This window comes from Poecilia latipinna, unplaced genomic scaffold (assembly GCF_001443285.1).
Source record: "Poecilia latipinna isolate Pla-1442-1.1 unplaced genomic scaffold, P_latipinna-1.0 Scaffold355, whole genome shotgun sequence".
NCBI lineage: Eukaryota > Metazoa > Chordata > Actinopteri > Cyprinodontiformes > Poeciliidae > Poecilia > Poecilia latipinna.
This window is the reverse complement of record NW_015112971.1, coordinates 104636-132045: the sequence shown is the minus strand read 5'-3', so window position 1 is coordinate 132045 and position 27410 is coordinate 104636. Positions and strand designations below refer to the sequence as shown.

The following is a 27410-nucleotide window of genomic DNA, read 5'->3' as shown; positions in this document are numbered from 1 at the left end:
ACGACAATGGTTCACACTGTGCACACAAACAGAGACAAATGGGGCAGGAGGGAAAGGGAGAGGAGGGCTGTGAGAGACAGAAGGGAACAAGAGGGAGGACAGGACGCCATGAGATGTGCTTTGTTAAGCCTAAATGTGGAAAAGCTGCTCTCACACACCTTCTCTCCCGTATCAGAGATAAAAAAAAAGACAAATAAATCATCAAAATCCCTCCTGCCCCCACATATTAAAAAAACAACAACACTGATTGTGGAAAACAGATGAAACGAAAAATAAAAATAGATGTAGTGAGATCGTCGGGGAGGTGACCACTCTGCGGTTCCTCCACAAACAGGAGACAGAGGCGAGAGGTGGCAGTCGAAGTGGTGGCCGGCGTTTGGGATCACTCGGTGTGATTTTTTAATCTGTGTGTGATTGGAGGACAAGCAGAGGGCTGCTGGCGAGGAGAGAAAGGAGATGGGCCTACTAAAATACAGAGGGGATGGGAAAGAGGGGACAGGAAGCTGGATGGTCCTTTTTTTGCAGAGCATAGACACTCCATCTGTATCTTCAGCTCATTCAAATCTACATACACAATATGCAGCTGCCGTTTGGTAGATATATTGGTTTAAGTACACAGCAGTGAGAGAACACATGCAAAGAGTATCATAGGAGGTAAGGAGAAGGGGCGCAGGGCAATGTAGAAAGTTGTAAAGGTGCTTTTGCTGTTTTTAATCTTTGGGGCAGCTGTGATGGAAATTGCTTGAAAGCGGGTTTTGTCTTTAAAAGGGGGGCAGAGGGAATCTGGAGATGAGTCTTGCCGAGGATGAAGTGAAGGGGAGAACGGATGAGTAGAAGATGTAAAGGGGCTCGAGCAAAGGTGCTCCACTGATCAATAATATGTCTCCTTCTCCACCCAACCTGCAGCACAAACAAGAAAAACACAGAGAAGTTCACACTTGATGTTAGAAACATTTCAGGAAATGTGCATATTTGCATTCTTAAATAGCAACAACAAAAAGAAAACAGGTTCATCTGAGTAAATTATAGTTGAAAAGGTAATTTATTTCAGTAATTCAATTTAAAGGTGGCATGCTGATTCATGATTCGCAAAGTGATATGGCTCAAATGTTCATCTCTGTTCACTTTGATAGTTATGACACAGCTGATGAAACACAATATTTAATTTCCTTGAAATTTACAATAAAGATTTTAATACAGGAACATTTTTGCCTTCACAATCATGGTAAACCAGCAGGGCCTGTCACTGCCACCATCAACAAGAAAGGTAAGCCATAAAAGGTCAATGTGAAACATGCTGGTTGTTCACAGAGGGATGTATCTAAGTATATTTTGAAAGAAAGTTGAGTGGAAGGAAAATGTGTGCTAGAAAAAAACTACACATGGACAGAGAAGACTGTAGCCTAGAGAGGATTGAGAAGCAAAGCTAATTTGCAAGTTTGGAGCCATTGAGGTCAAAATCTTCAAGAGCCTCTACAGAAAGGTGTATCCTGGTTATGCTCCAATATTCCTGTCACATTCCTTATTTTAAGCCACTCCAGATTCAGAAATGTCAGAAATAAATCTGGAGTAAAGGAAAGAGAGAACAGACTGTGTAACTCTGTGATCCAAATATGAAAGTAAATTTTTATTTTATTTGAAAGTCATGGAATACTTCTTAAACTCACTATTGATATGTTTTTTTTTTTTGTTTAATGTTTTTAAATGAATAAATAAAAAATGTGAGAAGCAAAGACTTATGACCTAATCTGGAGTGAAATATTTTATACTAAATTCAGGAAACAACAACAACAACAAAAGGCTAAAAATAGAAGAAAAGCTGCTGGGAAAATGGCTTTGACCTTTATCAAGAGCACACACCAGCTTATTCTGACAACGGCTCTGCAGAACGTGACCTGCCTTTTTCTCTCCACTAAGAAACACTCCTGAACCTAAAGGACACCTTCTGGGTGGAGAGAAGAACCACTGTGCTTTTGAAAAACTCGCCAAAGAACAATTTCTGCACAACTTCAATCTTATGGAGAAGAACACAAAAGCGCGAAAATGTAAATCTCATATTTTCCTTACAACCAAAACCTTTAATAAGAGGGAACACAGAGACTTACCGCCAGGGTTCCGACGGAGGATAAGTTTTCGTACTTCATCATAAACAAAGATGAGGAAACTATATGGGAATGCACAAAACCACCAGGAAGGCCTGCAAACAAGAAAGGAATCATAATCAAGCAAGCAAGAAATATGTCAGGTCTTAGAGCGAAACCTTGGTCTCTGAGACGTACTTTAGAGGATACATCCTGAGAGCCACATCCATGCCAGGGCAGTAGGACAGGAAGGCAGCCAGGGCAGTTTCTTCGAACAAGCCGAAGATCAAAATCTTGTTCCTGAGCGCAGAAACGCAGCAAGTATCAGTAAGAACAATTCATGAAGACTTTTAGACATGCTTATGTGTAGCTCCAGCACTCACCTCATGCCCTGCTGGAACACAGAGTTACGTCTGGTCTTGCAGATGATGAGATCGGCCCACTGCACCACCACGATGCTGACAAAGAAGGCTGTGTGACATGTAAACTCGACAATCTTCCTCTGTTCGTATGTCTGTGTGAGGAAGGAGACGACAGAGAGTAAGACCAGCTGGCAAAATATGAAGAGAGATACCGAAACTACGGTAGAAAACAAAAGCACACGTACCCACTGCTGGCCGTAGCTGTCCTCCAGGTCGTTGCAACTGCGGTCATCCCAGTCGAGTCGGATGCCCAGAAGTCGACTGGGCAGGAAACCGTTTTCAGCCAGGATGACAAAGTAGCTGAAGAAGCCTCCCAAGGCCTGGATCATTCCTGTGGAGGCAGACAGGTGGAAATAATGTAGACATGGTTTATGTTCAACAAGTAAGACTAAAATAAGGTTTTATTAAAATAAATACTTCCAGGTAATCCATCTAAAAGAAGCCTAGGCATGATTTACAGTTTCAGTAGATTTATTGATATCAACAAGTCTATTTGTGCTCCAAGCCCTTCATACTATCTGTATAATCCACCTAAATACATGTTTTATTAGCCAATTAGTGTTGCAGTTTTGAGAATTTTAAAAGACAATAAGTAAAGATACCCAGAATATAATTTGTAGTTTATTTTTTCATCGTTGTTGACACCTTCATGTTTTGGTCCAACAAAGATGTGTTGTTGTTTTTAAAGTCAACCAAACGATCTTTAATTTCATGTTTCAAGAATTTAAACTGAAAATTTACTGATTTGATAAATTAGCAAAATCCAAGCTGTTTCAAAAAGTTGGAAATGATTTACAGCTGAAGTTCAGGATTTATTCATAGTGTTTCATGTGAGGGGGAATTAAAACCTAACATTTTAATTTCGGAGCAAAATTTACCTTTTCACTGTTAATGGTGAGGATATCACATTCAATAGGAATGAATGTGACCTTTTGTAGAATAAAGGGCCTATTATAAGTAATTTAACCGGCATTTATTCTAACCAGTAAAACAGAATTACATTCACTAAATATGTTTTTTCTGATAGATACATAGAAAAATCTAACTTTTCAGAGGTTTAAATGTAAATATAGTCTATAGCAAATCACCCCATAATTTTAGCTGTCTTGATTTTTAACTTTCAAAGATAATTTTGATATCATTTTAAAGTTGTTTTGATACTTCTTCAGACAATAGCTTATATTTACATACAATTCTTGTGAATAATTGCAAGTACACTTAGTTTTAGTCTCTTTTTGCGCACCGATTTGTCCGTAAGCGATGCTGATGAGCCTCTCATTTACAAGCTTGTCTCTGAAGGGGTTCCTGGGTTGACGCTTCATGATGTCGCTCTCAGCTGCTTCATAAGCCAAAGAAATAGCTGGAACCTATCAAAGGAAGAGTAAGAGATAACCTTCAATACTGCACAGCTGTTTCTAAGTATATGTATATAAATTCACACTGTCTGGCTTTAATAGCCCTCACCATGTCAGTTCCCAAATCGATGCAGAGGATAGTGATGGTTCCCAGAGGCAGAGGGATGTTGGCGATGATGAAGAACAGGAAGGGGGTGATCTCTGGGATGTTGCTGGTCAAGGTGTAGGCGATGGACTTCTTCAGGTTATCAAAGATCAACCGGCCTGATGGTGAATAAGTGGAAAAATCACATTAGACAACATTTACAATGGACATCTGGGCATAGAAATGCTAAAATGCTAAGCTATGTTCAAGATTCACACATTGACCAAAAGCCTTGGTCATAAACCTTCTGTCCTTTAGTCAGTACAGAAAGGAAAAACTTACAAAAAGTACTTTATGCTTAGTATGAATGTTTGATGCAAAAAGAAATAAAGATACTTTAAGCTGAACATTGTTTTTTTTTTTTAAAGTAATTTAAGATATAGATTAAACCAAACCTAGTTTACTGAGCCTAACTACATTCTGATTAACTGGCCCAGAATCAGATTGGTTAAAAGTTAAACCACACTTGGTTGACATAATACCCAAATTATGCTATTCTTCATTGATTTGTATATATTTTATTCATAAAGACTTCCCATCAGATTATGTTTTTCTGAAATCAAATTTTCCACCGTCTTCCATTATTTAAGGTTTCCATTATCAACACGTTATCGATCTCATCTCAGTCTCTCAGTCCTCTCCACTGAGCCTTCCCACCTTCTTCCACTCCAGTGACAATGGAGGCAAAGTTGTCATCCAATAAGATCATGTCTGCAGCCTGTTTGGACACATCGGAGCCTGAGATTCCCATGGCAACACCGATGTCGGCCTTTTTCAGAGCAGGAGAGTCATTCACACCATCACCTGTCACAGCAACAATGGCACCCTGAGAGAAAAGGCATGAGAACAGATGCTGAGATGATCTACTGGAACTGGATTTCATTTAAAAAATGGTCAAACTCAAACATTCTGAGAAGACTAAATAGTGGAAGTATTATTTATAATAAATGTGATCTTGTTTTTTTAAGGTATAAATACGATTATGTTTGACAGGTTGAATTTGTTTTCTGATGTAAACTGTTTAAACGATCTGAAATGCAACTAAAAGGTATTTTATTTATTTATTTAACTTCCTTCCTTTTGGCTGGAGATGTCCATTTACTGGACATCTAGCACCACCTGCTGGTGAACAAATATAACATGTCTGACACAGACTACTGTAATTCCAGACAGCACAACGTTTCTTATAAGCCTCTTCATTAAAACAATGTCAAAATGTCTCAACCTGTCTCTGGCATCCCTCCACAATGATGAGTTTCTGCTGTGGGGAGGTCCGAGCGAACACGATCTCTGTGTGATTCCTCAGGATGTCGTCCATCTGGTCCTGAGACAAGTCCTTCAGGTCCGAGCCATGAATCACGCAAGCTTTGGCATCCCTAAATGTAAACAGTAAACACTTAAGTTTTGTGGATACACCAGTATGCAAACAAATACGTTTTTTTTTTATTTGTTGTTGTGTATTATGTGTCTTTGTTGTTTATGTCAACGTGGATCATGAGTCTGTTGAATAAATAAATCAATCAAAAATGAATCATTCAGGTTGTTCTCTCACTAAAAGGTGCGTCCTTGCCTTCTGTGCATATCAGACAGCAAATGTTTACCTCGGGTTGACCTGAGCAACAGGTATGTTGAGACGAGCTGCGATGTCCTCCACTGTCTCGTTTCCCTCTGAGATGATGCCTACTCCCTTGGCAATGGCTTTGGCTGTGATTGGGTGGTCACCAGTGACCATGATGACCTACAACAGGAACCAATTTAATATTTTATCCATCCTTAAGATGCATCCAATCCAGTGATTTCGTATAACTCACCTTGATACCAGCGGATCTGCATTTTCCCACTGCGTCTGGCACCGCAGCACGAGGAGGATCGATCATGGACATGAGGCCTACAAAGCAAAGATTCTCCGTCTGGAAGTTAACATCATCTGTGTCGAAGGCAAAACCTTTGGGGTACTGGTCTTCTGGCAGGAGCAAGTGACAGAAACCTGCAGGGGAAAGCCAATTGTTACTACTTGTAATTCATTTTTCTTCACTCTGTCCATTTTAGAAAAGTGTAAACTATTCTTTGAGCACTACTGTTGACTTCAACAACAAATATCATCTATCTTCACCAGTATGGGTCCTCACCCAGGACACGCTCTCCCAGTCCTCCCAGCTCCATGTATGCACTCTGGAAAGCCTCCTTCATCTCCTCATCCATAGGCTGCTCTTTGCCCTGAATCACGATGGTTGAACAACGGTCTAGGATCCTCTCAGGGGCGCCCTTCATCACCAGCAGGTAGCGGTTGTCATTGGGATCCTCTGTCTCATGTATTGAAAGCTGAATGACAAAAATTGAGATTGAGATAAACCCTGCTGCGTAAGGCATCCAGTTCCTTTCAAAAGTATTCATACACCTTGAACTTTTCTGTAATTTGTTGCACTGCAAACACAAACTTCACAAAACAAAGTGGTCAATGTAAGTGTTGCATGCATTTGCATTTGCTTCTTCTGAACTGCACTCCTGAATAAAATCTAGAGGAATCAATGGCCTTCAGAAGTCACATGATTCATAAAAAGTGACCCTTTGTGTGTAATTGATCTCAGTATAAATACAGTCGTCTTCAAAGAACATTTGTGCAGTGAAAACCTAATCCTGCAAATAGATCTGAAAACACCATCCCCATGATGAAGCATGGTGGTAGAACCATTATGCTTTGGGTCTGTTTCTCATTAGGAGGAACAGGGAAGCTGATCTGTCTTCATGGAAAGCTGGATGGAGCTAAATGTTGAGCTAAATCTGAGTGGAAACATGGGACTGTGGAGGAAGTTCAGCTTCCAGCAAAATCCATAAACATACAACAAGAGCTAGATTTCAGGTTTAGGTCAAAACATATTCATGTGTAAAATTGACCTAGTCAAAGCCCAAAAAAATCCACATTACTTGATGTGGATCTAAAATATACATAAAGTAAAATAAACTGGAGTTCAAATGGTATGAATACTTTAGAAATGCATTGATAATATGATAATACAGTTAAACTAAAAAAAAAACAAATAGATGATGCAACTTAAAAAAAATTAGTTAATTTATTACAAGTAATCAAACTGAGTTTAACCAAGTAAATACTCAAGTTTATTAAGGTGTCATGTTAATCAAATGTAAATAGAGTAAGTTTGACAAACTCAATTAAATGACATGAAGCAAATAAACTAAACACCATTCTCTTGTTTCAGAGTGTAATAAAAGTTGTCCATAGGCATCAATATTGAGGAAAATACCCACCTGGTATTTGTTGGTGGAGTTGAAGGGGATCTCGGCCACTTTCTTGTTCTTGTCCCGCATCGACCTGACGGAGCCACAGGACAGCTCGATACATTTCAGCAGAGCTGACTCCGAGGCGTCTCCGGCCACGTCTCGCTTCAGGATGGGCACGGAGTCTTGGGCGGCTTTGAACTGCGCACGGTTACACAGAGCAGCAATACGGGACAAAGCCTGCCATGTTGCTGAGCTCTTGTCGAAAGAAGCACCTGAGGGAAGGATGGGAAGGACGGGATGGGTTAGAGCTGTGCAGCATGTTTTAAACGCCTGCGCCGTCTGTGCCACATGGCCTTTCCTCTCTAACCTGACTGATCCTCGGTGGTGTCGGCCTCATGGATCTGGTTGTCGAACCACATGTGGGCTACGGTCATCCTGTTCTGGGTCAGGGTGCCTGTCTTGTCAGAGCAGATGGTGGAGGTGGAGCCCAAGGTTTCCACAGCTTCCAAGTTCTTAACCAGGCAGTTCTTTTTCGCCATACGCTTGGCAGTCAGAGTCAGACACACCTGCAGGCACACACACATAACGTTAGCATTCACTGTATTCCCCTAAAATACATGAATCCAGAACCTCTGGACCCTTACAGTGACGGTGGCCAGCAGTCCCTCAGGCACATTAGCCACAATGATGCCAATAAGGAAGATGACAGCCTCCAGCCAGGAGTAACCCAGGATGATGGCCAGGATGAAAAAGGTCACGCCCAGGAAGACGGCCACACCTGTGATGATGTGGATGAAGTGTTCGATCTCCTTGGCGATGGGGGTTTTGCCGGTGTCCAAACCGGAGGCCAGAGTAGCAATGCGGCCCATGACTGTACGATCTCCGGTGTAGATGACAATACCACGTGCTGTGCCTGGTTAGACACAAAAACAAGAGCAACACGGAACCACATACTGTAAGTGACAAAAGTCATATCAGGGATCTCTACTTAAATTGTGCTTTTTCCTTAAGTTTTCAGAGGCAACAGTAGAGTCCTTTAAAAATATTGGTGCACCTTGTAAAGCCTTGTATGAACACCTTGAAATAAATGGTTGTAATGGAGATTATGTAACGCCAATATGCTGCTTTTTACTGCCGTTTTACTTTTTCTCCTCTTCCAGGCTCCTAACTGTAAAAAATAAACCTGGGTCCTCATTCAGATTTAATGGTCACAGGTCCAGTTTGAATCCAGAAGTGTCTAAACATTTAACCATGTGGGTCAAAATTATTCAAAAGTATTCATAGGTAACAAAATTCTAATTTATTTCCAAATTAAAAATACCAAATTTGTTGTTAATTCATTTTTATTTATACCTGTTAAACAAAAAAACTAATATGTAATAATATAATTTTAATAAAACTAACAAACAAAATTGACTGGTAAATTATTGTAAAAATGTTTGTAAAACAAAAAGAAAAGCTTTCAAACTTCCTAAATTTCCAGGTTAATTTCATATTTTCTTTCTTAAAAATGCAACAAAATCTTTATATACGTCGCAGGATGTTTAATGGTACTATATTACTAGTAAATATAGTAATTTTTTTACTATAACATTAAAATGAAAACAAACAAAAAAACATGGTAAATAAAATACAAAAACTTTGTGATGTCTCAAACCTTTTCCATTTTAAGAAGCTCTTAACTTAATATGCATCAGTGAAAACCTCTTTTTTTAAGTGTCCCTGTGAACCAGCCGCCTGTACAGAAGGGTAACATTTATCCAATTTTAGAATATTGATCGCTGGCTGCACTAATTTATTAAGAGGGCCGGAGATAAACCACAGGCCACACGTTGGAAACCTTGTATTAAATATCTAAATAATTTAATTAACTCTTAATATGGGCAAATTTAGGTGAACAGCTATTTTCTTGTAGCCAGTTTCATCAACTGCAAAGATCAACACACATTTACTTGACACATTCTTCTGTCTTTCCCATTTTGAAGCGTCCATATAATAAATTATCCTCTGTATCCCTCTATGTTTATGCCTGACACTCTGATCAGCTGGAAAAGTAAAACAGAAATGCGACACTGCATTGGTTTAATAATGAAATAATTGCTTTTGTTTTTGAGAAGGATTTCTATTCCTTAGAGGACATAATGTTCTCAAATTAAAGACCAGATTTTGTAATGTTTTTGCATGAAGTCACCAATAATTGTGGAGGTTGCTATAGATGTGCAAAATGACATAATTTATAGATCATTGTTCGCTGCCAGTACCTTCCACACAGTTGGTGGAGAAGAAAGCAATGTTGCGGGTCTCCAGAGGGTTGTCATGGGTGCAGTCAGGTGACCTGCTTTGTGGCTCTGATTCTCCTGTCAAGGAGGAGTTATCCACCTGTCGGAAAGCACAGAAATAGATACAAAAATGAATCAAAATACACTAAAACTGATATAATTTCAACTGTTGCACCGGTTTGAGTCTGTGTCTGTACCTTGCAGCCATGAGCAGAAATCACCCTGATGTCAGCAGGGATCCTGTCTCCTCCCTTCACCTCAATCAGATCTCCAGCCACAACTTCTTCAGCGTTGATCTGCACCTTCTCACCCTCGCGGATCACCAGCGCTTGCTGCAGGGACACAGGGTGGAGAATACATGAACATATAAATAAATAGATTGTGAGGAGCTAAAGTTGGTTTGAGAGCTTGAGGGCTCAAATTAAACCTTTATGGAGACATTAACTGCAGCTCCATCAGGATTTCCAAGTGTTCATTTTGTCTTTTTTTTGTAAATAAATTCATGCAATGGGTTTGTAAAGCACATTCTGTACAAATTTCCAGATACATGCTGTATTTCACTTGGATTTCTGTTGAAACACAGTGTTGTCACCATTATGCAGTGGGGATAATTTTCATCCGGAGGAACAAGGAAGATGATCGATATGACGAGAACAGTTTAATCACGAGACCAAAAAGCTGAGAAGTTGTCCTATTTTATTTTGAATAAGTTTGAATTGACAAACACTAACACTAGGTTTGACAAAAAATAAATTTGTGATTAAAAATCCATTTAATTTTTCAGAAATCTTTGATTTTGTCATCCATATTCGACTTTTCTTTATGATCCAGGCCATTATAATATAACTTTCCCACACTCAGCAGAAACTCTATCACTGCAAACATTTCACTCTCACAATAATAGCTTGTATTTTTCAAATTTGACAAGAAAAATTATAACGTTTCCTATATTTCCTGCATTCTTACCTGTGGCACCATGTTCTTAAAAGACTCCATGATTTTGGAGCTCTTGGCCTCTTGGAAGTATGAGAAGCAACCAGTGATGACGACTACGGCTGTGAGCACAATACCTAGGTACAACTGTGGCAGAGAAGAGACAGAGAAGCAGGTTAACATCTGCACAGGTGTGAAGAGCAAAGCTGCAGTGCGTGACACTAAACTCAATTAGTCAAGGTTTTATTTTTATTTGCTTCTTCAGACTCATGAGTGTGACGGAGGCGCCGATGAGGTGTAGCCGCTCCATATGTGGACGTGTTTATGTAGAAAAATGACGAGAGCTTTGCTCACATTGTCGCCTGCAGGGTCGTCCTCTGTGGCTGCCTGGATGGCGTAGGCTAGAAAGCAGAGAATGGCGCCGATCCACAGCAGGATGGAGAACCCACCAAACAGCTGGCGACAGAACTTGATCCACTCCGGGGTGGTGGGCGGAGGGGTGAGAGCGTTGGGACCATCTCGGATCAGAATCTCCGCTGCCTTGGCATTGGTCAGTCCCTGGGCAGAGAAGGGAGGAAGGATGCACGTCAACATCAGGGTGAACTGATTACAAAACACATAATCTTAGTGATTTTATAGTGACAATTGGGTCTGCATTTATTTTTGACTTCTCTAATCTAAACAAGGTTAAAATCATACAGACACATATTATGTCAGAAGCCTGTAAATGGCTGCAAACAGTGTAGTCAAGATGCAACTTGCTAAGAGATAATGAATCAAATATAAGTGAGGATAAGCATTTGAGCTTGTACATATAATTATGACTCCTTGCAGATTAGAGAAAAATACTTTTATTTTAGACTCCCAAGGCTAATTTTTAAAGTTATCTTATGGTAATTTGATCCTAAAATTAGAAATTTATCATAAAATAGTTACATTACAGTTGATTGAAACCTTTAATTTTCTGTGTGCCTGTATTTCTACTTGAGGACCATTCTCACTGCTGTATGTCATCTGAATCGGTCTGCTGCCACCTTGTGGTGAACCATGAAAACGTGACTCACCTGAACAATATCAGTCTGGAATTTTCTGCATACTTCCTCTACAGACATCTTATGTTCCGTCTGCAAAAAAACAACAACACAAAACAAAACAAAGACACAAAGAAACAAACAAAAACACCTATTAATACATTGCGATGTCAGAAATCGTGTGCCTTGTAATCATTTGTCCATGCAATATTAAGCAGAAACAGTCCTGAACGATAATAAATATATGGCAGGTTTTCTGTATTTGTAAAGCACCCGCATAAAATATTTATAATGGTACTCCATGCATGCAGTTCACCTGAGAGATTAGAGTCTTAAGGCAGCCAGGTATGGCAGCCCTGTTGTCTGTTTCTTGAGCTGAAATGTGGAGTCAAACTCACAGCATCCAGATAAAAAGTCAAATGCCTCTAATGGGCAAAACATCAACCTTTAGGCTTCTTCTTGCCAAAGAAAATACCTTCACCAAAGGCATGGAGTATTTAAAAAAATAAAAATAAATAAAATAATAATAATAATAATAATAATTTAAAAAATAACCCAATTGACAGGTTACAAAGTGAAATAATTTACAATATATTTAGCTATAAAACACACGAAGAGAAGGTTTTACTCACAATGGGCACTTCCTTCTTCAGGTCATCCATGTCCTTGGCCCCCTTCTTCTTCTTGGGGGATCGGTCATCTTTGTCCTGTGTGGTGGCAACGCGGTAACTGTCTGAACGTCCATACTACAGACACACACACATGTTTTACACATGCCCTCGGACTACACTGAGGAGAAAGCCTTTGTGTTTGAGTTTAGCTGCTCTCACATAAACTAAAGAACTCGACACATTGAGGATCTTTTCTATTTTTCTAGGAGTATCTATCATTCACAAACTGCACCAGAAATTAGGGATGATTGATCTTTTTCTACAAGTTTAAATACTCCAAAAACTATGTTGTAGCCTAATGAGGTGGCCTTGAGAGGTTCGGTAATCTCAGCTAGTGAGGAAAGTAAAAGATTAAAAACATTAATATATATATAAAAAATGCTATTCAAAGTGAAAACCAAAGGCGTATGCCTGAACATACCACTATTAAAAGAGCACTGTGAAGTCACATCAAAGCCTTAAGCTGTTGTCTCTGCCAGACCCATCTGGCATCCACTGATCAAATGCTCTGACAAACAAAACGCCCAGAAGGTCACACCACCACCTAATAGAGTGAAAATGGTTTAACCTGCTCCTTTTTATTTAATTATAAAGCAGGAAGCCATGAGGACATCAGAGGGAGGCAGAGCAGAATCCAAGGCTGCACACCGATCAAAGCACTTCTTCTTATGTTCGAATATGCTTTGTAATATTAGAGGCGAGCCGTTGCTGTCAAGATTAGTAAATATAAACCCACAGGACAAAAATCAGACTTTATCTTACAATTTCATTTTGACCTATTTATCCAGGTTGGTCAATTCTAAGTCTTATTTACCTGGCCAACATGCAGCTGAAAAGGAAGACACACACACAAAAAAAACTATTCTACACCTGATTTTAATTCAAAGTAGCAATGAACAAAATAAAGAACAAACAGAAGAGACCAGGAAAGATTAAAGTGCACAGCAAGTATAGTGACAAATTAAAAGTATTTGGCTTAATGCAGAAAACTGCATTTTCATACATGGGACAGCGTTTCGCAAAATCGTCCGTACCTCCCAAATCTTTCAATATTTAGATTTATGTATTTTAATACGATCCTCGTGAGTCTGCATCTTATAGAACCTAATTTCACTGCTGTAGTAGCTGCAGGTCTTTTGAGGCATGTCTCCACCTGCTTTGATCATCTTGAGACTGAAACTGTGGCCCATTCTTCTTTGCACAATAACGAATCCATAACAAGGGACGGACAGAGAGTATTTAGCATTTAGACCTGGACTTTAATGGGGTAATACATGAATAGGCTTCAGTCTAAGCGACTCTATTGTAGCCCTGGGTTTAGGTTCATACACACTCCTCCATCCCAGGGGTTTTCATCCAGCATTTCCTTTTCTAAAGTCTGACAGGCTTCCCAATCCCTGTTTTAGAAAAGCATCCTGCCACTACCATGTGTGGAAGTGGAATGATTTGTTTATGGTGACGAGCAGTCTTCATTTTCTACCTCACATAACATGTCACACATTGTTCTGAAAATTATTAAACCCATTTCATGATGCTTTTTCACCAGTATTTTCTAAGAAACATCTGAGGTCTTCATAGAGAGCTACATTTGTACTGAAACTAAACTAAATACTAGTTAGCTCAATTTGTACATTCAGCATCTTCAGAAGGCAAAACACTACACAGGATTTTGTTTTAGAGTGTTTGATTTAAGTTGTGTAAAATTGTGGAAAACATGTCCCATTTTTCATCCACTTTACAAATATCCACTGACTTCAAATCCTAATGCAATGCATTTTATTGGCATGAAGCTATGCATGTAAAAAAAACCACTGCTGGTTTCCCATGAACACTTTGGAGGGGAAAAAAAAATGTGGTTTTCAGTTATACTTCTTCCTGTGACGTCAACACTGTGAAACCAGTTTTTTTCCGCTAGACAGCCTCAGCGGATTGTAAAAGAGGAAGACTAAAAAGTGGTCTAATTATTAGTAATGCTCCTAAACCTCTGCACATTCAGTATTTCAGGCAGCTCAACTTGACAAAGGTCAGAGGTAACTAGAGACCTAAGGAGACAATGGTCGTCAGTGGAGCCCCATAATAATCTGATCTCATATACATTTTTGGATAATGAGAACAGAAAATCTTCTGAATTATACAAAAAAAGTATCTTGTAATAATAATAAAAATAATAATGTATAATTAAGCTGCCAAAAAGTCTACATTGACTTGACTAATTTTCATGGCTAATTCTTAATTTATTAATAATAATAAACTGGTGGCTAGTGCTCTAAATTAATTTAATCTGGCGCCCTCTAATGGTGACATTTGGAAGTAACCTCATCAAACAGCAGCTAACTTCCATTACCTTCAGAATAAAAAGCAGATTTGATCTAAAAGGTAAATCTTCAATGTGTGTTTATTTTGAAAATGTGCTGGTTTAATAGGTATAGGAGTGGGGAGGGTAGTATGAATTATGATCTGAACATTTTTCCTCTGTGTTGACCGACTTGCCCAAACAAACCACACCAAGCCAAACACACCTACACTGGAACAAAGAGCAACTTGCCCCTGCATCTCCCATTTGAATTGTAACTGTTCTGCCATTGTGCAACCCCTCTGAAATGAAGCCCCTGTGTTATGCAATTTCTTTCTTTATTTATTTTTTTCGGGCTCCAAAACCCTCCTCTCAGGTTTCGCTCCCCATGCACAGAGTTTTTATGACACCAGATATGCAGGACAATTCTCATTTAATTAAGCGGCGCCATTGTGTTGCTCAACGACCACATCTGAGCTGGGCACAAACAATAAAGCCCTTCTTTCGAGCTTGTCGGGCGGGGAGCAGCTCGTCAGCGGGAGGGAGACCGTTTGACCTGACTGCAAAAGGTACACACACTCACACACACTCATATGCAAACACACTGAGTAACAAGAGAGCAGGTAAGCAAATCTCTCACTGCAGCATGTCGAGGCAGGCCTGGTGATGAAGAGGCTGCACACAGAGAGACTGGTGTAGTGGAAAAGTACTGCTGCTGCCAAACCCCACCGAGACAGGTGTGTGAGTGTGTCCTGAGTAAAAAAAGAGGTGGGTGGAGACGTGCTGACACAGGTACATGCGTGTCATAATTTATGTGGGATATTATCTGTTTGGGAACAGGACCGTTGAACAAGAAGTCACGCAACATTATGTGTAAGAGTACTTCAACTCTTCAGCTCCAGTGATGGGACTAGCAGGCGTGTTTCTGCCTTTTTATTGTTCTGCCTCATTTTTCCACAAACAATAACTGAACAGTACAAACAGTCCTGTCAGCAGCCTACCTGCTCTTGTATGTGCTAAGGCTGACTGAGACACAGATATCTAAAAGCCACACGGTTTGCTTACACAAACCGGTCCGAACAACAGAAGTGATCTGAAAGGGAGAGAGACTGATGTGACGAAGCGGATGACAGACAGGCACATGGAAGAGGAGACATCAGTGGGAGGTGAGAGGAAAGCAGGTGAAGAGAGGATGGGGGGGGGGGAGCACCAGGAGGCGTGGGTCTTTCAGGAGTCTAATTAAATATTGAGTGTTTTGACCCACACTGACGGCACTCTAACAGATCTCAACATCATGGACTGCTAATAAACCATATTTTTATGTCAGGTTATGCGTGCCTGAAGGTGTTATTTACAAATAAGAGTGAGAGTGTATTCGTGAGCCTGAGTCACAGAGAAAGGAAACGTGGCCAGCTTATCCTCGTCAGTTTACTGAGTAAGATGTTTGCATAGTGACTGTTTGATTGGCAAAGAGGAAATATCAGAGAAGACATTTAGCAAGATGAACAATAAACTGTGTATGTATCTACAGCTCTGGAAAAACATTAAGAAACCTCTTAAAATGATCAGTTCTCTGATTTAACTTTTTATACGTATATGTTTGAGTAAAATGAACATTGTTATTTTATTCCATGAACTACTGACATCATATCTCCTAAATTCCAAGCAAAAATGTATTTATTTGCAGAAAATGAGAAATGGTCAAAATAACGAGAAGATGCAGCGCTTTCAGACCTCCAATAATGCAAAGAAAACAAGCTGATATTCGTTTAAAAACAACAATACTAATGTTTTAACTCAGGAATCAATATCTGGTGAAATAACCATGAGGTTTTCCATGGGGTTCAGTGCAGTGGGATCTTCATTTTCTCATCTGTATATGTCTTGCAAAAGTCCTCATATTTTTTCACATTACAACAATCCTTGTTGTATTTTATTGGGATTTTATGTAATAAACCAACAAAAAGTGTAGTAGATTTATGAGGTGTCCTTTTATCGGATGTAAAATCTCAAGCTTTCACATCGATTCACATTTGGATTTCGGTCCAGGTTTTAACTAGGCCATTTTAACATGGGAATTTGATCTAATTTGATTTTATTGTAGCCTCAGTTGTATGTGTAGATCATTGTCCTGCTGTAAGGAGAAGCCTCAAACTGTCCCCACAGCATGATGCTGCCATCACCATGCTCTGTCCATTTTTAATGAGTTTATGCTGACAATGTAACAATGTTTCTCCACAATCAAGTGGGCTAGAAAGATTTTTTATTGTATTTGTCCATACAGGTCAGTGTGTAAAAAATACATAATGACAGTTTTTATCCTTACCAAAGAACAGATTCCTTACAGGATGTTACTGCCACCACCGTTTGTCACTGTGGGAACAATGTGTTCAGTCTTAGGTTTTCCCCACACAGTGTTTTCCATGTAGGCCAAAAAGTCTGATTTTGTTTTTAGGTGTACCAGATTAAAGGGGCTAAGATTCAAATACACATCACGTTTTAGATTTTGATTTAAAAACATAATGCAAATATTTTTCTCCCACTTTTTGCACTATTCTGTGTTTGTGATCTCTTTAAAACACGTTAACCTAACAAAATGGGGAAAAGGTCAGAGAGTACAGAACGGTTTTGCAAGCACGGTAAAAAAGGATATGCCTCCTGTTATCCATATTTTGTGTTTATCTATTCTCACTGGTCCTGCCTGTGTGTTTCTGTGGAGCTATCCAGCTGTCTTCAACATCTCTGAGTAATTCAATGAGCCCCCTCTGTCCTGAGGAAGGAAACAGAGACTTGTGGCTGAAATTACATACACTCACTCCCCCACGAGCACAGAGCAAAAACAGAACGATGGACACGCTTATCGATTACATTATTGAGAAACAGCAACATCTCGCTGCTCCTTCGCAGATTACAGAATGATCCCCAACATCCAGAGACGTTTTAGCTCATTAAAATGCACTTAAAATATCAATAACTTGATTAAGGGGCTGCTTCAATGTTCGTTTTCAATTGATTCCTAAATGATTCTGCAAATCTGCCCTGAAAAAGCCACTGATGAGAGCGTGTTAGGAGAGCCGGTTGCCATGGCGAGCGGCATGGCTGCTGGCATGGTGACAGAGCTCAGCAGTGGCCTGGTACTCTGAGGATCCCCTGATGTTATCCAGGATGCGGAATAATTGATGCATCTGTAACTGGACACTGGATTCGCTGCTGTTAGTTTAAGGCCACTGATGGATTCAGGACTGCTCTGCATTTTTTTAAGGCGCTTATGTCTGTATGCGCCTGTGTTAGCAGAGGTGAGTCACTGAATTGGCTACAGTGTGTTTGAGCAGCTTCTACACGCACTGCGGCAGTAGGAGGAAGAGGAAGATGTGGAAGGGACGAAACAGGCACATTATCATGGCTCGATAAAATAATGAAATATTTAGTATCTTCAAAACATGATCTTCCAAATTTAATTTCCTTTGCGTCTTAAATTGCGTCGTCTTTCTTTAAACCTCAGATAGTGCACATAAACACCACACTGAATTCTAGTGAAGTCTTTGGTTTGTGGTTGCAGACTGGGTACTCTCTGGCTAGGTGTGGCACAATCATGTCAAGCATGCTAACGACCTCAGGTTGGAGCATGCCAACTGATTATGGGCTCAACTGAAAAGAGGAGGTTGTTTTTTTTAAGTTCCTTTTTTGCTGCACACGATTCGGACTTTGCACCAAACAAAATTAGGTTTGCAAGTTCCCACAGATGTAAGAAAGGCCCTGTGGAGGCATTCAGTTTCAGTTGAATGACATCAGAAGGGGAAGTGGTACACTGGGAAAACACCCAGGGCAACACTTCTTTTTCTTCATCTCTTATTGAATAATCAGCAGCGTTAACCTCAGTTCGGTGCCTTTTGAGTTATTCACGTTTGTCAAGCTGTTGCTGCTAACTGACTTCTAGGCTTTTGTTGGGATTTTATTTGATAAACCAACACAAAGTAGTGAGTAATTACTAAGTGGAAGAAGTGAAAGAAAGGTGGTAACTTTGTACAGATAGCGTGCATAAACAGCACATTTCAAGTCTTTCCAAAATCAAAAATGTAAAAAGTGTGGATATCAAATGTATTAAACTTAATTCTCGCCCCAACCAGTCCTTTGTGTTTTATCTGTAACAGGTCTGCACATCAGCAAGCCGGTTATTCTATCTCTGATCTTTGCAAAACAGCTTAAGCTCAGTCAGGTGAAGAACATTTCTGCCACAAATGCCTCTCTGGACTCAAATCTGGACTTTGACTAGGCCATTCAAACACACAAATATAGTTTGATCCAAGCCCTTCTATTACTTGATGGATGGTGAACCTCTGCTGTGGTTGCCATCTCTTACTGGTGTTCCCCCAGCATCGTCCTGCCAGTCTAAAGTATTCTCATGTAACAACATGGGGATGCTAAATTAAGGGTGATCTATAGTGTTTGTTTTCCTTCACATACATTTATGCATGTAGCCCCAAATCAAATTATGTTTGGACTCTCATCAGGCCAGAGCACTTCCTTGGTCTTCGTAATGATGCTGCTGCTAATTTATTAATGTTCTCAAACCACTGAAGCTCTCAGAAAACAACTGTAGTGCTGATATTAGAGTAAAGGAGGAAGAACTAATTGTTCATGTTTTCATTTGTTAAGGATTTATGCATTTCTATCCTTCGAACTTCAGAGTTATGCTCTACTTTCTGTTTGTCTATCAAATAAAGTTGTTGGTTGCAACTGACAAAATGAAACAATCTACATCTGATTATAAATGCTCTTGCATGGCAGTGTGAAAATTAACTGCCATTTCTACTTCTCTGTTTTATTATATGAGACCAATATCATAACTCTAGTCAATGGTCTGCAGATAAATGAACAGGAAATATGATGAACATGAGCTTTCACTTCATGGTGACTTTACAACACAATGAGTGAACCTAAAACCAAAGGCACATAACTGGATACGTGGTTCTTGGCATCTTAAAAGGTAACTAGAGGTGGACATTTGATCCAATCTGGGTCATCTCACCACTTTGTTCTGTCCGGCGGGAATGTGAAGGACCTCGACCTCCAGTCTGCGTCATTGTTCAGCTGAAATATGCATAAAGCTGAGAAGCTCTATGACTCAAAAGAGCACATTTACATCTTTACTTTGAATATGTGCTCATGAAGTAATGAAATAAAAACATTGTTAGTCTTAAAGCTCCTGGTCATAAACAAGGATTGTTAAATATGCTTACCCCCTTTAATTATTATGCCACATTGTATCTGTAGATTTTCATTTCTTTGTTTAATTTTTGTCGTGTGGTAATGATTCACATGTTAATCAAACTAAAAGCTTTATTGAGGAATACCATCTTATTAGTCACATGAATGAGTGTGTGTAGTGGTGTAAGTAAAGGCTTATAGGTTTGTTTGTTTGTTAGAGCCATGTTAATTATAAATGGCAAAGTTACCAGTGTACTCTTCAGGCTCGTGTTACTAGACTGTTCCTGTCCTTCTCATGGACAATCTAATGAAAAACATATAATACATGCTGTTACTAGACTGAATATCCAATATTACAACAGCTGAGTGTAAATTTGCTATTCATTTATCACTGATTATGTGTTTGTGCAACCTTGCAAGGTCCTTGGGCCATCTGCTGGTTCTTGCAGCAGGACGGAGGGCACTGGGCCAAAGAAGGGGGGCTCAGGCTGGAGAACAAGGGACCCGACTACTGGGATTAAGCATTCTGAACGCAGCACTGGATTAGCCCAATGTGTGCTTCTCCTGCTCCACTGTTGCTGCTTTGCACACCCAGGAAAAGGCAAGCTTTTTAATTAAATCCTCACATTTACCTGAGAGAAGTGAGCTTGTCTGAGGCTGGGTAAAATCAATGGTTTCTATATAGATGCTTGGGTAAATAAGCAAGTTTAGTTTCTTTGTAACAAAAATACTTGAGAGTAAAGTGTTTTAACAAAGGGAAAATATGTCAAAAGTGGCAGATTTCTGGAAATTGAGGGAATGGCTAGAAATTTCTCTAAATATAAAAACCTCGGGAATTTAAAAAGGACCGAGGAAATGCTTTCATTGAAGCTTTGTGAAAATGAGTCAGTTGCACCAGTCTGATCTGATAAAACAATATTTGTGAGCGATAAACATTTAATGCAACACAATGCAGACGCTTATAAAAACAGACAGAAAATCTCAACCTCTAAACCCTGCAGACACAAAGAGAGATTAACTCTCTTTAGCTCTAAATCATCTCCCCTGTGTTTCACTCTAAAGATAAAAAAATAAACAAATCAAAGTAATAAAGTCAAACACAACTCAAACTGGAAATCCCTTCTTAAGCCACAACCCGTCTCATCCCCTCTTTTCTCCTTCGCTTCCTGCAGCCCATCTGTGTGTCCTGTCACCGTCTTCATCTGATCACGCAACAAAAGCGACGGTGTAGCTGTGTGACTTGATCAAGCCCAGTGAGCAGAACTGTGCAGCACTTCAGCTGGATTGGATTAGCATTGTAAATCTTGCTTCCAGTCTTGTGCAGGGAGCGTCTTGACTCGCTCTGTCTGAGAGAGAGTATTTGTAGGACGGGGTGGTGGAGTGGAGCTACACATATGTTTATACACACACACACACACATGCACGCACACACACAGAAGCTAACACCAGTTAATTTTAGGGTTAAAGCATGTATCTGTAAAGTAATGCACCTCTTAATTTTGACCTTTCATCTCCAGAGACTCTTTGCTTGTCAACTTGGTCAAAGAAACTCTTCAAAAATGAACCAGGTGGTTGTCAAACTTTCCAAATTGTGCTGTTATGCAACACATCGTTGCCATGACGACAGTCACTGCTGACACTTTACCAAACACCAGCCAGGATGCCAAAAAAGAAGTCCACATTTAGTTATATAGCATGTCCTATCCAGTTAAATCATTGCAATATTTACACCACATGTCTGCTTCTGATTGTTTGAGCAGCAGCAGACATTCTGAAAAAGCAAAATAAGGAAGTGCTGTGGTTCTGGCCACAGCGCCCAACTTGTTTTGTCCAGAAAGGAAGGAACAAATACACTGCTGAAAAAAATAAAGGGAACACTCAAATAACACATCCTAGATCTGAATGAATGAAATATTCTCACTGAATACTTTGTTCTGTTCAAAGTGAAACGGGCACACACCAAAACCACACAAAAATCATCAATGGAAATCAAATTTATTAACCAATGGAGGCCTGGATTTGGAGCCACACACAAAATTAAAGTGAAATGTTCCCTTTATTTTTTTGAGCAGTATATATGTTTGCATGTATGCTCATCTATTTATGAGTGAAGTTTTGCAAGCCTCCAACTTCTTGGGGTCTTTTCCATCTACAGCAGGGCTGAAATGATTAATCAGATTAATCGTGATGAATCTCTTATTGAAACAATTGTCAACTAATTTAGTAATTGATTAATCATTAACTGAAGTATACAGACTCAAAAAAGGGGCCTTTTGCTGAAAGAACAATACATTCAGAGCAGCCATTAAGTCAAAATTGGACAAAAAAATACATGTTTTGGATTTAAGGAAAAAAAATAATTCGCTGTAAATATGTGGCATAATTTTAGCCCCACCTGGTTCAAACTCTAAAGAAAAGCTCCTATTAGGCATCTTTTTCTATCTAGTTATTAAGAGGTTAATTCAAAAACTAATCAACAGATTAGGGATGTTATCTTGTTGCACTTTTAGCAATAAAATGTTTATTTTCTTATTTTCTTTTAAAAAGTAATTGAATTAGTTGTTCATTTGTATCTTTTAATGTATTCCTAATATTGTATATAAAAAAGCTTAAATAGTTAAATGAAAAACCTTCAGCCATTTCTTTTATCATATTAATCCATTAATTTTTATACCTTTGTTTTTCTTTCTCTTTTAGACTAAATTGAAATCAAAACCCGGAATTAGGCTATAAAATATATTTTCTTTAGTCCGTTAGGCAACTCCCAGGTTCTTTATCAGCTTTAATTTAATCAGTAATGCTTCCACACTGCTTTAATGTTTATAAACCTATGTCCGTTGTCGTCTATTGATTAAATGTGTTGTATTTTCTAGGTTCATTCATAAGACTGGTCAGACTGACTAAATTTATTAAAGTAGCTGATATTCATCTATTTACAATGCTGAAAAATCAAATAGATAAGACATTAAAACAAATTAAACAATCCAATGAAACATTTCACTATTTAGTGTTAATCTTCAAACTGGAAGGAAAAAAAAACAAACAGTCTCTACACATTGTGTCTGTGCAGGCCTGCCCACTGTGCCTTGATTTACTCATCTAGGGACACATGCATCTCCAGGACAACGCCTTGAAATGTTGTCAGTGTCATGTTGCTGTAGTCAGGCTACCTACCCCTCTCGAAGCACTCTCTTTATGGGAGACCATCAGCATGTTAAGTTGGAAACTTTTGGCCATATCAATCACTAAGTCTAATATAATCTTGTTTTAAAGTAATGCCTTAAAGAGACAACTTGACCTTTAGAGGAAAGATGGCTTAACTTCTGTGTTTTATGGGAAACGTAGCCTGCAAATTACAGAAGTGGACCTTTGGATGATTACAGTGGATGTTGGGTTAAATTTAAAGTTACACAGCCGCCTCTCATAGCAGTTGAATTCACATTTTTTAATGTGAACGTGTTGACTAAAGTTAGTTAGTTCTGGCTCAAAAACATTCACTTTACATGGATTCCTCCTCCATTCCTCCATTTTGTATTTTTGCACATCTGGTCACGATGTTGTGCACATTTTCCAGAACAGAAAGTAACTGTCTGCCACCAGAGATGCAGGAAGTTGCATCAACACCCTATGGGGACATTTTGTGCCAGAGTAGACAAACACTGTGTACAGTAATTCTTAAATATATATTATTTACTTACTGTACAACATTTCCCTGAAGGAAATCATATTTATAAATGTATTTTGATATGGGTCTTATTTTGTCATTATTTATCCTAATAGTTCATAAAAGTAGCCAACTAACCAGAAATAAGCACTTCCATTTCAAAGGATGAAATGGAAGTGAGCAAAACAGGCTACCAGTTTGAGTTAACTACTGTAGAAGGTTGTTTAGTCAAAAACTGACTTTAATCCCAGTCAAAGCAACAACAAAAAACTAACAAAAACAAAAAGTTAATGGCCTTGTGACTGCAAAGTTCACCTACTCTGAATCAATGAAAGTTTTCTACAAGTTTGTCATCTATTCTCTTTTTTTTGAGTGTATCTGAGAGAACAACAATAGTTTACTTGACAATTTGGATTATTTCTTCCTACACAGCACAGAAGAATTGCCAAGAGGTAATGATCAGCTAATCGGAAGTAAATCTTGGTTTAACAACAGAATCGAATTGCAGTAGGAGATTATCAAATATGCACAGTACAGTATCGGAGAGAGAGAAATTGGAAAGTCTTAGCAATTACATTAGTCACAGAACTCAGATTGGTAATTTGAAAGACAAAAAAAACAGGAATTATTTTGATAAACCAGATTTTATTTAGGGAAATCTGTTGTTATTATGAATAATTTAAGGGTTCATTGTGGTTAAATCCCTGAATCCAGCTGACCATCTGAAGGGGGCAGGAGAGCAAAGAGCATAATGAACATGAGTGTCAAGCCACATTTTCATTTGTAGCCTTTGCATCAAACTAGGGTGTAGCTGAAGCTATGAAGCACAGATGTGACCTTTCAGGACTATTGATTTTTTTAAGCCAAAAGGAGATGTAGCTCCTTTAACTGCATGGGAGAAATCAGAATGTTCCTGAGCGTTGCTCCTCTTTTTTGCTTCCTATGGAGCAGCAGCTGTCATGTTGCTTAAATCGAAGGAGCCTATTGACCTTAACCGAATCCCTGGACACATGTAGGGGAACCACATCGTGTATGAACCTCTTTCTGCTGGTTTCTACATCATGAGGGACTAACCAGCCACCACAAAGCACCATGCAGCAGGTGCAGCTCTCTGCACCAAACTGAGGGCTGCGCCTCTGCAGCAGCAGCAGCCGCAGCAGCCACACAGCTCCTTCATTACCTTTAGAAAAGGCTAATGTCTCCTCCATCCTGCACACGCCCTAGTGGTGCAAAAATAAATGCACACACTGTCCTAGAAACCTTTATATTCCATATCTTACAGAGGACTTAATGTCACACCGCTCTAAGGCAGTATGACCTCCTGACAAACACGGTGACATCCTATTTTTTCTATCCTTGCTCATCAACCCTTACCACCCAGACCCACACCGCCTCCTGCTACCCACCTGCCTCCTCTGCCCCTGATAACCAATCCCACAAGCTGCAGCAGAGGGAAACACAAGCCACGGTAATGTGAGCTTCAGGTCATTATCCCGTAACAGGATATACAGTCAAGCAGCCCTCCCCCTCTCCTCGTCCATACTCAGTCGCCATTCCGTTAACTCCTTGTTTCTCTCTTTAAAATGCAGCCACCACCTTGCTGTTCTCTCATCAGCGCCCCCCAACCACCACCATCTGAATCACGTGTCTGAAGGTGAACAGCAGGAGTCGATGCAGCCGTGAGGCCCTTGATGCACATTCTCATTTTACATTCCTCCTATACAGTAATCAATTTCAGACTCTGTAAGGCAAAAAGCTGCATCAGTGAGTGCAGGGATGAAAAGGAGCGGCGTGCAAGACGAGGAGGCGGAGTGAGAGAGTGAAAATCCTTTTCTGAAGGGATGCTTGCTAAAATTAGAAATATCTATATATGTCTTCCTTGTGTTCTTGACACATGTTAAAGCTTTTTTTTTTTTTCTCTCCCCTCTATACAGCATCAGCGCTGTCCCTTTTGTGCGTGGCTCCTGGTTCCAGCCTATCACAGCTCTTTGCAGGGAATTTCCACGGCACAAACCCCGCCCCTGGTTTGACGCGGAAAGCGGCGTCACAAGCGATGCCCCCTGCGGCCTTGTGGAAGGACAGCCGCTGCACGGTGCGCCAAGAGGACATTCTCGAAGGAAAGAGGAAAGAAGCGTGAAGGAAAAATGGAAATCTGGGATTTAATGGTAGGATTTCCAGAACCTGCATCCGTCTTTTCTCCCCAGCGTTCAGGGTCACCTCGGCATCCTTCACAGATCTCCGCTATTTGCTCTTCCAATTACTGGCTTCCATAATGCCAACCCCTGGAGGAACACACTGTGCCCCAAAGGATGACTTGTTCCCCTTCACACCACATACAGCCACAACCAAACGTCCCCACATCAGTACGCAGCTACGTGCGTAAGCACTTTCTGTTCTCTCGTCTCCTTTTTGACGCAGTGCCCGCAAAAGCAGCACATTTTAGAAGGAAAAGACGCTCACACGGACCCATAAATCCTCTCCCGGCGCCTTGAAGATCCGTCTGCAGCGTCACGCCGCCGCATCATTCATCCCCGCGTGGCGCTGCATCAGATTAAAAATTACAACCAGCATCACCAGATGGTGATGAAGCAAAGAAAAAAAAAAAAATGCGCAAAACCCGGCTATTATTTCACACGCAGCTCACAGTTGGTGATTTTCCACCAGGGTTTGCAAATTAATCTATTGATTCATTCACGGATACGGCTGTGACAAGTTTAACCAAGATGGGTTTTTTTTTTTTTTTTTTTTTTAAAGATGCGCGCATGAAGATGTGGAGACCAGATAGCGTCGTCTCATTATTCTTCACCAGAATGTGTGGCCATTGCTGGCGATTATCGAGTTCCAGTGTTATGTCACAAATTAAAGGAGAAATAAGCTGGTGGGACACTTATTCCTGGTAACCGCATTATGACGCACGGGTCATTGAGGGTGTCTTCGGCTGACAGCATCCAGTGGAAAGGACGCGTCCTCAGCGCTAAATGCCTTCCAATGGCACAGAAGCAGCTGCGTAGAGCCGGAGAGGAGAAGAAAAAGATGATGATGATGATGATGATAATGGGGAGGAAGGTGGATTCAATGTGCTCTGTCATCACAAAAGAAGAGCTGCACAAGTATGTGAATACAACACCTGAATATAACATTATTAAACCACGATGGGCGCAGATAACACGTGCCATCCCGCCCTAACCCCCCCAACACAAGAACAATCTGGAGGAATAAACCGATTAGGGCCTACTGGCTCGGAAGGTTGCGGTCACGCCAAACGAGACACCTAACAAGACAACCTTCCTTCTCCCCTGCATTATGCATCAGATTTAAACTCAGCCGAACCTTTAAACCTGACGCAGAGGTGAAAACCCAACTGAGCGGTTCTGATCTAACAGGAGCTTCTGGCCGCACCAGTTTGTCGCAGTATATAGAGAGAGCTGGGCAAAACACAGTTCCGCATTAGAGTCAATGTCACTCAGACACAGAGGCTGCACAGGATATCCAAAACGACATCACGGCTCGGTTATTTCAAAAATATGCCAGTAAAGGTAGGAGACCACCCCTCGGTTTTCAGGCCACTTCGACTGGGCTACAACGCAGTTAAGAAAGTTGGAAATGGTGTGTCTTACCCCCATGTTGGCGCAATTATTCTTCTTCTCTCAGGTGATGCACCGCTTGAGAGGTGTCAGCCCCTCACGTTGAATTAGTCAGTGTATGAATGCCTCGCCTTGAAAAGCAGAACAGTGTAAGCGCAGTTGTTTAGCTTTAAACACACAGTAGAGAGGATATCTGCAGTCTAGACTTAACAGTTGGGATAAAGAGAGGCTCAAACCTTTTTTTAAAAAAAAAAGGTCAGGCTGCCCTCTTTCTCTCGTAAGACGTCTTTCTTTTTTTCTTTTCTTTTCTTGTTTTTTCAGATGAAATGTCGCGGTCTCAAGCGGAGCATCACGCGTGGAACCTCTGCTCTCTGATACTTGCGGTGAAAAGGACCCGGCAAGAAAAAAACCTGCTACCTCCCCAGGACTCGATGCTCTTCCGCGGCTCTGCCGGCTGCCGCAGTACTCCCCGTTCTTCCAGCTTGCACCACTCCGCCGGGGGAA

At 40.2% G+C, this 27410-nt stretch overlaps 1 protein-coding gene across 2 annotated transcripts; it reads right to left on the bottom strand.

Moving 5' to 3' along the window:
- Positions 1-490: 490 nt before the first annotated feature.
- On the bottom strand, positions 491-27410 carry atp1a3b (ATPase Na+/K+ transporting subunit alpha 3b). 2 transcript variants are annotated; one of them, XM_015036034.1, is made up of 23 exons: positions 27143-27410; positions 26940-27037; positions 12119-12232; positions 11520-11579; positions 10810-11013; positions 10489-10602; positions 9720-9854; positions 9505-9622; positions 7888-8156; positions 7611-7809; positions 7271-7515; positions 6133-6325; positions 5815-5990; positions 5605-5741; positions 5229-5379; positions 4661-4829; positions 3968-4122; positions 3747-3870; positions 2689-2834; positions 2465-2595; positions 2280-2381; positions 2106-2197; positions 491-900 (listed from the first exon to the last, which is right to left on the bottom strand). In XM_015036034.1, the coding sequence occupies exons 2-23, from the start codon at positions 26943-26945 to the stop codon at positions 872-874; spliced, it is 3069 nt and encodes a 1022-aa protein (XP_014891520.1). In that variant the 5' UTR covers positions 26946-27037; positions 27143-27410; the 3' UTR covers positions 491-871. The 2 variants fall into 2 exon arrangements, with proteins under 2 accessions (XP_014891520.1, XP_014891522.1); XM_015036036.1 differs by having other exon boundaries at positions 12119-12193.

What these genes read in the sequence shown, in the direction of transcription:
- atp1a3b (XM_015036034.1), bottom strand. An exon ending in ACGACCCTGCAGGCGACAAT is followed by an intron (nt 10,603 to 10,809) that starts GTGAGCAAAGCT and finishes TCTCTGCCACAG; the next exon opens with TTGTACCTAGGTATTGTGCT. An exon ending in ACTGGGAGAGCGTGTCCTGG is followed by an intron (nt 5,991 to 6,132) that starts GTGAGGACCCAT and finishes TTTCCCCTGCAG; the next exon opens with GTTTCTGTCACTTGCTCCTG.